The sequence below is a fragment of the Patagioenas fasciata genome, chromosome 3 (assembly GCF_037038585.1).
Source record: "Patagioenas fasciata isolate bPatFas1 chromosome 3, bPatFas1.hap1, whole genome shotgun sequence".
Lineage (NCBI taxonomy): Eukaryota > Metazoa > Chordata > Aves > Columbiformes > Columbidae > Patagioenas > Patagioenas fasciata.
The window spans coordinates 10,493,466-10,506,988 of NC_092522.1; the positions used below are offsets into that span (position 1 = coordinate 10,493,466).

The following is a 13,523-nucleotide window of genomic DNA, read 5'->3' on the forward strand; positions in this document are numbered from 1 at the left end:
GCTGATTGCTCTTTAGGAAAAAGAAAAAAAAGTCATTGCAAAGAAGAATAACTCTAGGAGTAATGGTTATAACAGCCTTTGAAATTTTGACTGTATGAAAGCTACTCCTGATAACACAGCACACAGAACTGCACCTCACCTGGAAGCAGATACAAGTAATCACTGAAAATGCACAGCTGGAAAAACCTAATAACAGGAGTTATAAACAGACCTCATTCCCGTGCTCCTTCCTGAAAGCAAATGATAAAGAAAATTACCTAAAAAGCTCAAGGAACAAACTCTCTCTAGTATTTTTCTCAGCCTGAAACTGCCTCATACCTTGCTGTAACACAAAGAGAGTTGGCAAGAGCCTTTTTTAACATTTTTAATAATGCTAATTTTCTTTACCAACATACCACTGATGCAGAACTACACTCTATTGAATGCTCATTACGGTTTTACCTTGAATTGAAAACTGTGAGTATTTGGGCAAATGGATTGAATGGCTTGTTTTGCCTCTTCATTTTCTTGTGTAAAAAAGTATCCCCGTTCTTAATATCAAGAGGTGGGCCCCATTTTCTTGTTTCTCTTTCCATGTGCATCTGCCTCTCAGTACAACATTCCTTTTCAGTATCTTCAATGAATTTTTAGAGCCTTCTTTTTTTCTCCCCTATCCTCTTGGTTTTTTTTCTCCCTTGGTTTTTCTGGTAAGATAACTTTACTTTTCAAAAGTAACACTCAGATAAGAAGCCAATAGTAGGAACAGTGAAAAGGACAGGACATCATCTTACAGTTCTCAGATAATTATTTCAGCTCTCCTCTCAACATCAGTAGAGCACTTCCATTCTCCAGTGAAAACCTAGCCCATCTCACACATTCCCACTAACTGTTAACTACCTTCCTAGAGATACGTTACCTCTCAACAACCTCAGTCCTACAAACCTTCTTCTGCAACCCCATTCTGCCCATCCGCACATCAGCTGCCTGAAAACAGACAACTCTCCTGGGCCCAAACAAGGGAAGGGCAACAAGGACTGTATCTGTCATATTTTTCTGTTCTCTGTTGATCAGTCCATCATCAGCCGCAAGGAGTTCTTTCAAGGACTAGATCCGTTCTGCAGTGTGTAGGGTGGTTTCAGAAGACTGAATAACAGTAACCCTTCTCCAGTAGTTTAGGTTATCTTCAGAGTTATTTCTGTATGTCTTGTAATAGGAATGAAAGCCGTATCAGCAAACAAGGGTCTTCTCCTTCTAATCAGCAGCCAGAGAGAGTAGAAAAGATCTTCAGAGTGTCAGTCCCTTCCTTCCCCCTGCCTCCTCTCTAAGCTTTCCTGGCTTTTGAAGCTTGCCTTTCAATTAGATCACTTCATACCAGCCTTAATCTTCAGTCTTTCTTCTTGGGGAATAACTACTTAAGAATTGTCATATTGAATCAGATCAAATGCTGACAGGGTTTGTGATCTTCCTCTGCCAGTGACCTATAGCAGATGCTCTGGGTACTCCAGCATCTGTCCTCAGCTTTTGTACTTGGCTGTTTAAAGCCGCAGAAGACTTAAAATTTGACCCAATTCTTGTCACTTTCAATGCTGCTTACAGAGGTCTGATTAGCCTAGAAAGTCACATACAACAGTGGTCAGCTTTTGTCGAGGTTCCAGAAAGCAGAGAGCTCTGAGCAGACTGGCAGAATCGTCCCTGCCCAGCACACCACCAAGCTCACAACAGCTCATACCTCTCTGTAAAGCCTCCGGGCTAGAAACACAACAAGATTTACTACTTTTTTAAAAAATATATATAGCTTTTACAATCAATCCCCACACTAAGCCTGAATATTAAATTATTTTAGTGTGCAAATATGCTCACTTGCTTGAGCATATGATTTTTTTTTTGTATCTGACATTGTCTTGTCTACAGGGCTATTATTTTCCTCCAGTGGAATATCCTCCACATCATCCAGTCAAGCCACTGGTCTCTCCTAAAGCAAAACAAGTATGTTCTGAACCTGGATTTGTTTTTTGCTTCTGAGAAATGGTGTTACTGACGGGTTTTGGTTTGGTGGGGTTTTTTTCCTTCGCTGAGACAACGTATTGACTCTGCTGCAGTGTTCCTGCTGGTGCATGGCTGGTTACTGCACTATAATCAAAACATATGGTTGACCCAGGCTTTCAAGAAAGAAGATATGGAATTTATTCAAAGAGCTATGTGGGGATGGGAATACTTTCAACAATACAACTGTCCTTTTATAATATATTTCATTCTTATTTTACTCCCAAGTACTTTTTTGTATGCTTAGAAACCTATGCCTTTAAAAATCCCTTTTTCAAACTTTGGAATGAAGAGCTGGTGATTTTCCCTGTTGTTGCAGTAGTACATTAGTGTGATAAACCATGAGTATTCCTGACAAAACAGGTGCTTTTCATGATCCAATGAAACAAAGTCCATGCTTACTCCAGGAGAACAAACATTTTTGCTTGGGAAGGTCACTTTTGCTTTTAAGCTAGAAAATAACAACATTGCAATTGAAATCCTCATAGTACAACCGATGTTCGTGAACACTGGCTAAAAGCACTGGACTTGCTAGGCAGTGAAAATTTCTCATTTAAAATCTCTCTCAGTTGATAAACGTATACGTTTATACATAAAAACATGTAAAAGTATCCAGGCTTTCATATACGATGGTTAAACCTTGCTTTTGCAGGGACTCTAAAAATGAACTTCAGGAGTGCAACCATGGAAACAACGAAAAATGGGAATTCAGCTAGCTTTTCTGGCATTTGTGGGTCTTCCCATGAAAGCACTACAAATCATAGACTTAAAATGCACAATAGGTTTATTGTTTCACGATGTTTCTTTCTCCCCTTTTTGGTTGAAAAACTCAAGGCATAACCAAACATCAATGTAGAGCATGGCAAAGGAAGAAGTTAAACTTTCACACTAGATGGAACTTCTGATGTAATTAGCACTTCAGCATCTGGATGGGCAGGAACTAGTCAAAGGAAGCCGGATCAATACATCCATTTGATGCTTTTCCCCACGTTACCGCAGAGTATTACGAAATTTTACCTGCAGCCCAGAATTAAGTGAAATTAAGCAAAAAGTTTATGTATTTGCAGTGAAAGTTTTCTAAATGAAGGTTACAGTCTCTTCAATACTTAGCTCTGCTTGCCTAAGAGTTACAAATATATTGTTGGAAACAAGCTAACACCCAAAATAGGGATGTGCAGATACTGCAAAATGTCTCATCTGTTGACTGATCACAGGCACTTTGCTAGCCAGCTCTCAAGTGTCCACTGGTGACTACTGGAGAGGATATTCTTAACATTCTCACCAGCACTTGAAACCTTGACTTACCTCCTTATCCTACCAGCAACACATTTCAACAGCCACTTACGAATGCACAGCCACTGCTGTGTGAATCATTTCCTAAAACACGTTGCTGTCTGTTCTGGAGTCCGCTCTTTCCCCTTCCTGGACTTCTATTTCAAACAGCACTACTGCTCTAATTTGTTATCTGTGATTGCTACAAAGCTCTGTCAGGGCAACCTTCTCCCATCGGTGGGCTATGCCAGCACGGACATGGAGCCAGCAGCTTCCTTTTGGTTCTTGAGTTGTAATGAAAGAGGAAAACTACTGTTTGTTAAACAGCACAGCTGTGCTGAGTGTACTTACTGCAAAGTGCCAAACATTCAGCAGCCACTCTTTCACAGGGAAGTGGATCCTAAAGCAGCTTTTACGGACCTGCAAGATGAGCGGTCTCTTTGTCTGACCTTTACTGCTTTCAGCTTTTTGCCTCCTTCCTTCCAGAGGAAGGGAGGACACAAACACCTGACCTGTAAGTCAGCCCCCCAAAAAGGCTGCCACAGTGTGCTATTGCAGGCTTCCCTCCCCACTACTCTAGCACTAACCGGCCGATGCATCAGCTATGCAAAACAGAACATCGCCAGTTCTTTTCGACTGCTTTTTCCCAGAACATACCAGCTAGAGAAATGCCAGCTCTCCAGGTGTCAGGACAGATCCCACAGTACAACTGACATGTTGCTGTAGCGCTGAGCCAACAGAGCTGTGAGAGGACAGGGCACAGCCTCAACTGCGCTAACCCCACATTCTGCCTGTCCCTCCAATCCATGCAGTCAGGCTGCTGGGCTCACACAGACACGGTGCTCCCTGTGCATTACCCAGCTTGCTCAAAAAGCACTGCTCTACCACACCTGTGCAGCCTTGCAGAGAAAAAGGTGGGTTTGGCCACTTACAGACACTTGTTGGAGGAGCCAGAGGATCAGTTAGAGCAGATTTACATAAGCGTTGCCTGACAATATGCCGCTTCTTTGTGTCATCTCGATATTTTGATTATAAAAGCCAGTGCTTGTTCCCCCAGGGATCAGTGTGTACAGGTCCCAGAAGGTACAGCCTCTGGGGTTATACTTGTACCTCTCCTCCCAGACCAACCCTCACATTGGGCAGGCTCATTTTTGGAGAGAAGAGCGGAGTCACAGTGCTGGGTAAAATTAAGGCTGTATTAGTACCTAACACCAGCTCCAGTGGCCCTTCTGTCCGCTCACTATCTAGTCTGAACCCTTGCACTCACTTTCAGTGGCACAACTACAAGTTTCTTGTACTGTACTACAAAATGTGGCCCTGACATTGTGCAGGTAGGATTAAAAAGGTAGCATGGGATGGCAGGAGAAGGGTGGGAGATGCTTTTACTCCAAAGCCATAGCATCACAGAGCTGCACCCAAAAAAACCTTAATTTCCCATTCTTCATGTAACATGTCACCACATACGCAATCAAGAATTGTGTATATTTCTGCTTCATTTTAAATGTCTAAAATATTAAGTAGCATTTACTGCGCTACATAACCATATGCAGATTATACAGACACAGTGTAGTCACATAATTGCATTAAACTTCTTAATTCAAGTAGAGGGCCTTGAAGCATGTAAAGGCAAACAATTTTGCTAGTGAACTTCTGAACCTCAGTAGAAGACCCCATGATCTGCTAAGGAGAGAGAAAAATTTATGATAGTTAGCATCACTGGTGACTTGGGAAATTTCTGCTCATTGGTGATCCCAAGGATGACAACAACAACACAAACAAACAAAAAAACCCACCTCCTCTTTATACTTAATAAATCAAGAATCAAGTAGTAAATTCACATTCTAAGGCTAATAAGAAGTCACTTCTAAGGAGTTATTCATGGAAGTCCCCAACACAAATGTAAATATTACTAATGAGAAAAAAGCATGTTACTGTTGCCCTAAGCAATTATAAACAACAACCGAAGTATAGCTGAAGACACAAGAGTGAAGAACAAGAAATAACCAATGGAATGAAAATCCCAGAGATTTTCAGCCTCCCGGGCAGCCTCCTACACTGACACACATGCAAAGCTGCATTGTTTCTGTTTATGCAGAAAGGGCTTTGCCCTGTGATATTTGGGAAGTAAGTTCTAGCATAACCACCACTGTCTCTTTCTGCTTCGTAGCCACACAAATAAGCTTATTTTTTCAGAGCAAACTCAGTCCCCCAAAAAATCTCTCCTCCATAAATCTTATAATTTCCTGTGCTACTCAAATGCTCCACAACCACTCCTACGACTGCAGTCACATAAATACTGTGATGTTCGGTGTGGCATATTAAATACTGTGAAACTAAGAGCTGGATTCTGTTTGCTAGTCAATAGCACAAGAAATGGGGTCACTGCACTGCAACTGAACAAGGAAGTCTAGAAATGACTGTGTTTTGACAACTTCTGGCTTACAGTATTTAAAGAAACCCAACCAGACTGTAACACATGCCAAGCACTTACACATGTACTACGTGCGTAGTTACACATGTACTAAATTCTATGCCAACAACTCGCCATAATCAGTTCAATGGGATTTTTCAGTGTGTTAACTAAACTACAGAAGTACGTGCTCTGGCAGGGCACAGACCATCCAGGATTTAAGCTGGGGACATAAGGTTGGACAGTTAGTGGCTTAAACCCAGCAAGGTTAGGCCTTCGTGATTACAATCTGACATTTCCAAACACCTTTCATATGCTGTTTAAGAAATAGGAAAGATTATGCTTTAAAAAACAAACAAACAAACCCATACCTTAAAGAGTGTCACAGTAATCTCAACATTTTCAGGAACAGGCCATACCACCACCCCACGGTATGGGTTCTTGATTCCAGGCTGCCAACTATGAGCCTAAAGGAAGAAAAGAAACAGTTGTCTTAAAGCCATTACAAAAGTGCTGATTCAACTTCCATGTAGGTAGAAATAACATGTTACTGACTCCAAAAAGGCTGCGTTCTTAAACCTATGACTCTACTGAACACTATAAAAGACATTATTAAGAATGACAGTAAGGAAACTCAGACTATTAGCAGGCTTGATTTTTTTTTTCCTACTGAATGAAATCTGTTCCTCACAAGGTCCCAAGGCCTGTTTTCTAATGTACACAGCACAGGTCAGGACACTCAGAGACCTGCAAAAAATTAAGGCCTTAAGGCCAGAGCTTCTGTAGCAAGATGAGCTTTATTTTATTTTTATCTAGATGAAGGAATACATTTATTTAAAGAACACATGAGTACAGCACATAGTGCAGGCTTAACCACATTCAGACCTAAATAGAGAAGAAAAAAGGCAAAAAATCAAACCACAAAGCCAAATACAGCAATTTATAATACATCTTAAATGCTACTAAAACATTTAAATTGTTAAAAATTAATATGCTGTGATACCTACACCTAGAAAAGATAATGAAAAACACAATTGTAAAATCGACTGAGAACCAATTTGGACTGATGTACAGTCTGTATTTACATTTTAACAGCTAGTCCTGAAAAATGACTTGCATGAGTGGTTTTGTTTTGGAATAAGTATGCTTTTTCCAAGCTCAATCCGTTTTATGATGTTGTGGGGGAGGGATGCTGATGCACTAGTGACTGCTGAGGAGCAAGGGTGTTATTATAAATATGTGGAAATTTCATCAGGAAAGAATGTACCATCTACTTACTGTTATCTAAAGCAAATTAGCTGGGCTTTTTTTTTTTTTTTTTTTAATTCTACAGCATCACTCACTGCAGTTTTATACTCCTTCCAGGACTCACAACTTCAGATTAGGACTGCCTATTAGAACAAATTTTTACTATAATAAGGTTAGTAGGACTTGTGCCTCAAGTTCTCAGGTACCCTAAGGTAACCTGGGCAACTTTAAACATGACTTTGCTATACTGAAGTGAGAAAGACAAAGATGGTGAAACAGTTCCATTCAATCACACAAAGGCAATAACTCTCTGTGCTGTGTACTGTGAGCCATGTGTGCTCCAGGTGTCAGGCTCAGATCCCGCAGTCCCGTCACACATACCCGCTGCTTCCCGAACCCTCTCGCATTCAGCTGGGCTTTCAGAGCCCGCAGCATCACGGGTACCTCCGCTGGACTCACTCTTGCCCTAATCCCTCAATCCTCACAAAGCAGAGGTCTGCAGATTAGCTACAGCTGACAATAACTGCTAAGGCAGCAGGGGCAAGGAAGGGAAGGACAAAGGGGGAGATAGAGGAGTTGGGAAGGGATGTGAAGCTGAGGAATGGGGAATCACAGAATGGTTGGGGTTAGAAGGGACCTCTGCAGATCATCTAGTCCAACCCACCTGCTAAAGTAGGTTCACCAAAGCAGATCACACAGCCATGTGTCCAGGCAGAATCCAGCCTCCAGAGATGAAAGCCCTACCTGCCTCTGCAGCTACATGTGCACAGCATGCTCATTTCCATCCCCTTATTTTTATTTTCTTGCTGAACATTGCCAGCTGTCCTGTGGTTTTATCACAAGCTTTTCCATCTTTGGTGTTCTGCTTAAAACCCAAGCTCCCAAAGATACTTCAGTAGATTAGAAATTTCAGTAAGTTTCTATGTCTTGTGCTTGCAGAGTAAACTTAAATAACATGACTTGCGGCATCTGAAGAAAGGAATTTTTAAAAAGAGCAGCTTGAAAGAATCCAATTTCTACTATTTTTAACTCCACAAATTTCAGCCTAAGCTCATTATTCTAAAGCAGGCCTGGATGAATTTCTGAATAATTGAGTAAACAATGCTGTTTATAGCTTTACCCCACAAGTGTATTTTATAAGAAAAAGGTGTTTTGTGAACAGTAAAACACACCACAGTAGTTGTCATCCCCACCACAGCCATCCAAGCTCCAGCTTCGTGTCTCTCCCACAGGACCCACATTCCCCCCATCAATCTCAGCTGGTTTGATGGGGATATTCAGTGAGCACCAGGCAGTGATCCAGAGCCAGGCACAGGCTCACCTTGAGCTTTCCTGTCCTCGTGTAGCACCTTGTCAGATAAATCAACTTCTCCTCCGCAGGGGCACTCAATCCTCTTTCCGGATACCAATTTTCACAAAACTAATAGGAGCTCACGGTGTGTCTGGAACCTGCGCTTCCCTGCCAGTTTTGGCCAATACTGACAATTATGTCAAACTTTTGATGTCCAAGGTCCAGGCACTGACAGCCTGCTCAGCTGAGGATCACTTGGTTCAATTATAAAACAAGCTAGAAAACGAGCATTCACTGGTGCAAAGTTTTACTTCAAGTCCTTTATCAGCACTGCCTCCCACCAGGAGAGTTAGAAAGACACAATAAACACACACAGAGATAGATGTGATTTTCTGTCACTGTGACAGGCATGTTACTGCAAGCAACAACCAGGAGACAAGCCCTAGCTAATGAGCTTTTAAAGCAAAGCTGTTCTGTGATCAGCTGAATGTTATTAAATCTTCCTTTGGCTTTGAAAAATAAACACCGTACCACACAAACAGCATGACAGAAAAAGATAGCATCAAAACTATGTCTGGGTTCTTTGGAAGGAGAAAGGGAAAGGAGAAAGCAAAGGGGGGAAACACAGAGTAAAGGCTAACAACTACTATAATTAAAAATTAACATGGTGAGTGTTATTCTAAGACAATATTTCTCATGGTAGGGACCTCTGTTGCAGTTTCTTGAAGTTATATCTGGCCTATATCAAAAAACCTTTTCAACTCACAAATTATAAGCCTGGACTTCGATCTGCGAGCTGGATCAGGCCACCTCTGTGCAGCAGAATTGCCAACACTTCCAGACAGGCGATTGCTGTCAGGGCTCAGCCCAAGCAAGGCACTGTATCAGTGCAGCTTGTTTCCACCATGACCCTCACTTCTATCTCAATTTCCCACTGAGTTGTGCTTTCTAGACACATTTCTTTCCCTGCTGGTCTTCACTAGCCATCTCCTCTTGTCCCTGAAGCCAAGGTGAGAGAAGAAGCCAAGCAGAAGTGATCACCGGCAGCAGGTGCCTCACCCACAGCCCTCCCTGGCTTCATTTCCTAAATCTGAGGTACAAGAGACACAGCCTTGAAAGACAAGCAGAAACATTCTGTAGCATTTCAAAGAAAAAGGCAACTCCTCCCTTTTTCTGCCAGTAGAAAATGAGAGGAGACAATGTAGCGTGAAAGCTCTTAAATCAGGAAACAGGAGCTACAGGAAGGGTTGCTGAAATACCCTATCTGTAAGTAGGGCTGTGAATGACATTGTCCAGCCTACGGCATTGCTCTGGTACAAAACTGATGGCAGTCACAGAAGAAAGCTGCTTGAGAAAGGACATGGAGGTGAGCCCACAGATGCACACAGGCACTTCAAGCTACCCAGTTTTGAAATCCCCAATTTTCTCTCTAAAACAGACAGCAGTTACAATCCAGACAGCCGACTTTGCAATCCACCATACCCAACATTGTGAACATCACAAACGTTCTGCTGTGCTCAAACTGGAAAGAGAGACTTGATACCCCCGCAGTTTTGGCATCTGCTTCCAATGTGAAAGGAAGAACCTTTAAAAATAGATGTAAATCAGTGAACGTACAATGCCAGATAATTAAAGTGTTCAGTTTCCCAACAATAATGCATATAGAACACACCAAAGGGCTTACAAACTACTCAAAAGTCGTGAAACGCTCCCAGAAATACCCAATCTGTTGTCAAGCAGCCTTCAACAGTCAATTATTTCAACCACAAAGAAAGCACACTGATGTTTGTGCAAGTTCTCCACATTTAGTAATACTATTATCAGCAAGGTGCAGATTCTCCAATCTTGTTAAATGTTCACTTCTGGGCTGTGTGAAACAGCAGTCTCCCACACCTCTCTCATCACATGCACAGGTTAGACAAACTCAAGCCTTGTTCTTCAGTAGCTTCTGCTGGAGAGCACAGGGTGGGCTTATTCATAAAAGTAACATTTCCCAGCATTGCTGAAACTCTTGTACCCATAAGGAAGAACGTTACAGAAGACTGTAAAGAGCTCTTGTTCAACGTATGGCAATATATTGACTGAACAAAAGAAGATGAGACTAGCTCACTCAAAGGCTGCCTTTTGTGCATCACCTTTACTTAACATTACCCACCAGGGGCTGAACTTGACCATATGAAACCACCTCTCACTCTGCACGTGAACTTGGACAATAGTAATTAACGGAGGTGCTGGAGATGATGTTACATTGCACAGATTCCAAAATGTAAATACATTTCTGAGCGACTTGGAACAAACCCCATTACTTTATGAACACGTATTTTTGAAGCACTCTCTTCTGATCTAAAAAAAACACATTTACAATCAATACTCTGTAATACAGAAAGTGTATAAACATTTACAAATCCGGTGTCATCCTCTTACAGGGAGGAGGAGGAAGCAGCAGCAAAAACAAAAAGCCCTACCAAACATACACCAGAATATTTTAGCTAATTCTTGCGTGGGGGAGCAGAAACAAACAACAAAGCATGAGAGAGACTGAATATAAACCTTCGCTCACAGTCACTGCTCAACTGTCTAGATTATAGAATATAAACGGAACAATCTTTTAAATCTGAATTTTGAAAGATTAAGTTGAAGACAGCCTCAAATTGGGAACTTTGGTTTCAAACATGAAGTTTGCCACCACCAGTTCATCACAAAGAAGATAAGGCAGATGCAGGCAAATCAGCTACTGTAACTGGAGTACATTATAGACAGCACTTCCTCAGCCACTGTATGTAGGGGATTTCATGACCTGGCACATAACCCATTCCTGTCATGGCCAATTCTGTGCACTGCTGCTTACATTTTTCCTTGTCTCTACAAAATAAACCCAAAACTTTCGTGATCCTTCAAAAGCAAAATATTGTGTTATTTGAAGAGCCAGGCCTTCTAGATGCTTTATGAAACCCATCTGCTTTCTCCCTTCTTCACTACTGCCTTGTCTGATCTTGCCTCTGTTGTACAGGATAACCACAAGTTACTTTCCAGTAAGATCCTAGAGCTGACCATAATATTTTAAGCCTGCTGCAATTTATGAAACCATTAATACTTGTGAATCAAAAATACGTTCCTATAGCCAAGCCCTCAATATTGTTTTATAAAAGCACAAGTCAGAACCAGACCTACTATTATTCCTCACCCACAGCCCCAAGAGTGGATTTATTGTGAGCCACCAAGTTGTTGCTTTTCTTTCCCTGATAAAATTTTTGCCAACTAACTATGATCAGACCAGCTCTGCTACTTATCTCTGTTAGAAGCTGTTCAGAGGACAAGAACCAAGCACGAGCTTTACTGGCTCCAGTAGTGCTTGGAGCAGCTCATCTTGTGAAGATAGTCTCTCTTCTTCAGCATTATCCAGGCAGAACACTTAAGACAAGAAGAAGAGAAAGAAAAAAAAAATAGTAACTCAAAGAGGAGGAGCTGACAAAGCAGGTAGGTCCTTCATCTGGTGCTTCCATGCCAGCAGCATTGCTCCGATTTGCTCTGTGTGATGAGTCCCACCAAAGCCATACACCATCTGGAGACAGCCAGCGGTCAGTATGATCCAGCTGCCAACAGACCTGCTGAAAAAGGAATGGACTGGGAAAAGCTGCTGATTTCTCCACACCAAAGCAAACCTCAACTGGCAGTTTGTGCATGGCTGCTGCTTCAGTACCATAGCTCAGTATCACAAATAGAAGGGACAAATTAAAGACTGTACTTCAGACTACAGCTTGCATCCCCATGATCATCGTGAAGTCACCGTGCTTGGCCTTCCAGTTGAAGGGGCTGGGCACCAGAACAACGCTCCCGTGGCGCTCCCACCCTGGGATGCAGCCCAAAAACACCAGCACGTGCCAGGCAGCCTTTGTTCAACCCACTGCTGCCAGCGTTCATTGAGAGTAGATGAGGAAACCAGCAGATTCCCACAGGTTTTCCCAAGAATGTCTTCAATTCATCAGCCTGCACTTGTGCTACAACTGTAATTATGCATCCATGTCCTACTGCTAAAAAGTTACAGCAAGGGTATCAAACTCACTTTCACCAGGCAACACTATTTATACAGTCCTAAAATTACATTTATACAGTCCTAAAACCACATTTGGCCATTTGAAGGCAACCGTGAGGCTGATGGAGCCCCCAGAGAAAATGAGTTTGACACACCTGAGCTACAGGAAGACTGCTAAGCTTGGAAAACAAGCAAAACCTCATCTTCATGACGCAACAGATTCTGTAGCATTGGGCTAACTGTTCGAACTTAATTTCACACATACACATTCGTAACATATTCCTTAAATACACGATTGATGCTATTTCTCTCACCAAACCTTGCCTTATTCACTGCACACAATAGATGATGCTCAGATAGAGCCTCTCTGCCTTCTCATCAAGCAGTTTCTGGCCTTATCTTTTGGGTTTCTTATTTAAAGAAAAACAAAAGAACACAACCAAACAAAAAAACCCCACACATGGATCTGAAGGAAGATCTTTGTCACAGTTTTCTGGGACATCCATCACTGCACCTCAGAATGTCACAAAAATTCAACTTTATGGGATCCCTGGAAAAAAAAAAGGGCATTATGGTCCCAAATTTACAAGCAGTGAAAGAATAGCTAGCCTCCACTCATTTTGCATGGTCTACTCAAATCAGCTAGGGCCGTACTTTATAGGGATTCAGCATGAAACAACCTTTTGTTTTCCAAAACAATTTTTTTTTCATGTCAAGTGCAACGATAGCTGCTCAACACTGCTGCAAGTCAGTCCCCATAGCCCAGACACCCACTACATGGAAAGATACATCAAATCTTGCTTTGATACTCTGTCTAGCCTCAGTTAGGAACTTTGCAGATGAGGGTGGGACAAAACTGAATTCACTAATGCAGCATTTAACCACATAACAGGCAGTCTTTTCTGTGCATGCCCTATAGCATCTTCAACAAACAACCTCCAATTTCATTATTGATTAAGCAGTTTCACTCACCACTCAGTCCTCATGCTCTCCCTAACCACTGTCTGCTTCAAAAGGCAGCAATGCTGTAGGAAAACAATTCGAAGTTAAAGACTGTATCATATGCCTAAAAGGGTACGCATCGACCATTAGAATGACTCATCCTAATTCTGACCGCTTGCATTTGCAACCCAACATGATTTCTTTACTAATAAGCCGAGAAGCCCCAGGAATGCCATTATGGATCTGTGCTAGTCCCAGGCAGGCAGTAGCAAGTCAGAGCCTTCCTGACTCCAGTGAAGAAGCTG

At 42.0% G+C, this 13,523-nt stretch overlaps 1 protein-coding gene across 13 annotated transcripts in view; it reads right to left on the minus strand.

Annotated features, from left to right (window-relative positions):
- EHBP1 (EH domain binding protein 1) overlaps positions 1 to 13,523 on the minus strand; it is a 223,938-nt gene that overhangs the window by 172,983 nt on the left and 37,432 nt on the right. For all 13 annotated transcript variants that reach the window (XM_065834135.2, XM_065834144.2, XM_071805752.1 and 10 more), the window contains exon 4: positions 6,076 to 6,171. In XM_065834135.2, coding sequence (XP_065690207.1) covers positions 6,076 to 6,171 — 96 coding nt within the window. The remainder of the gene's footprint in view (positions 1 to 6,075; positions 6,172 to 13,523) is intronic.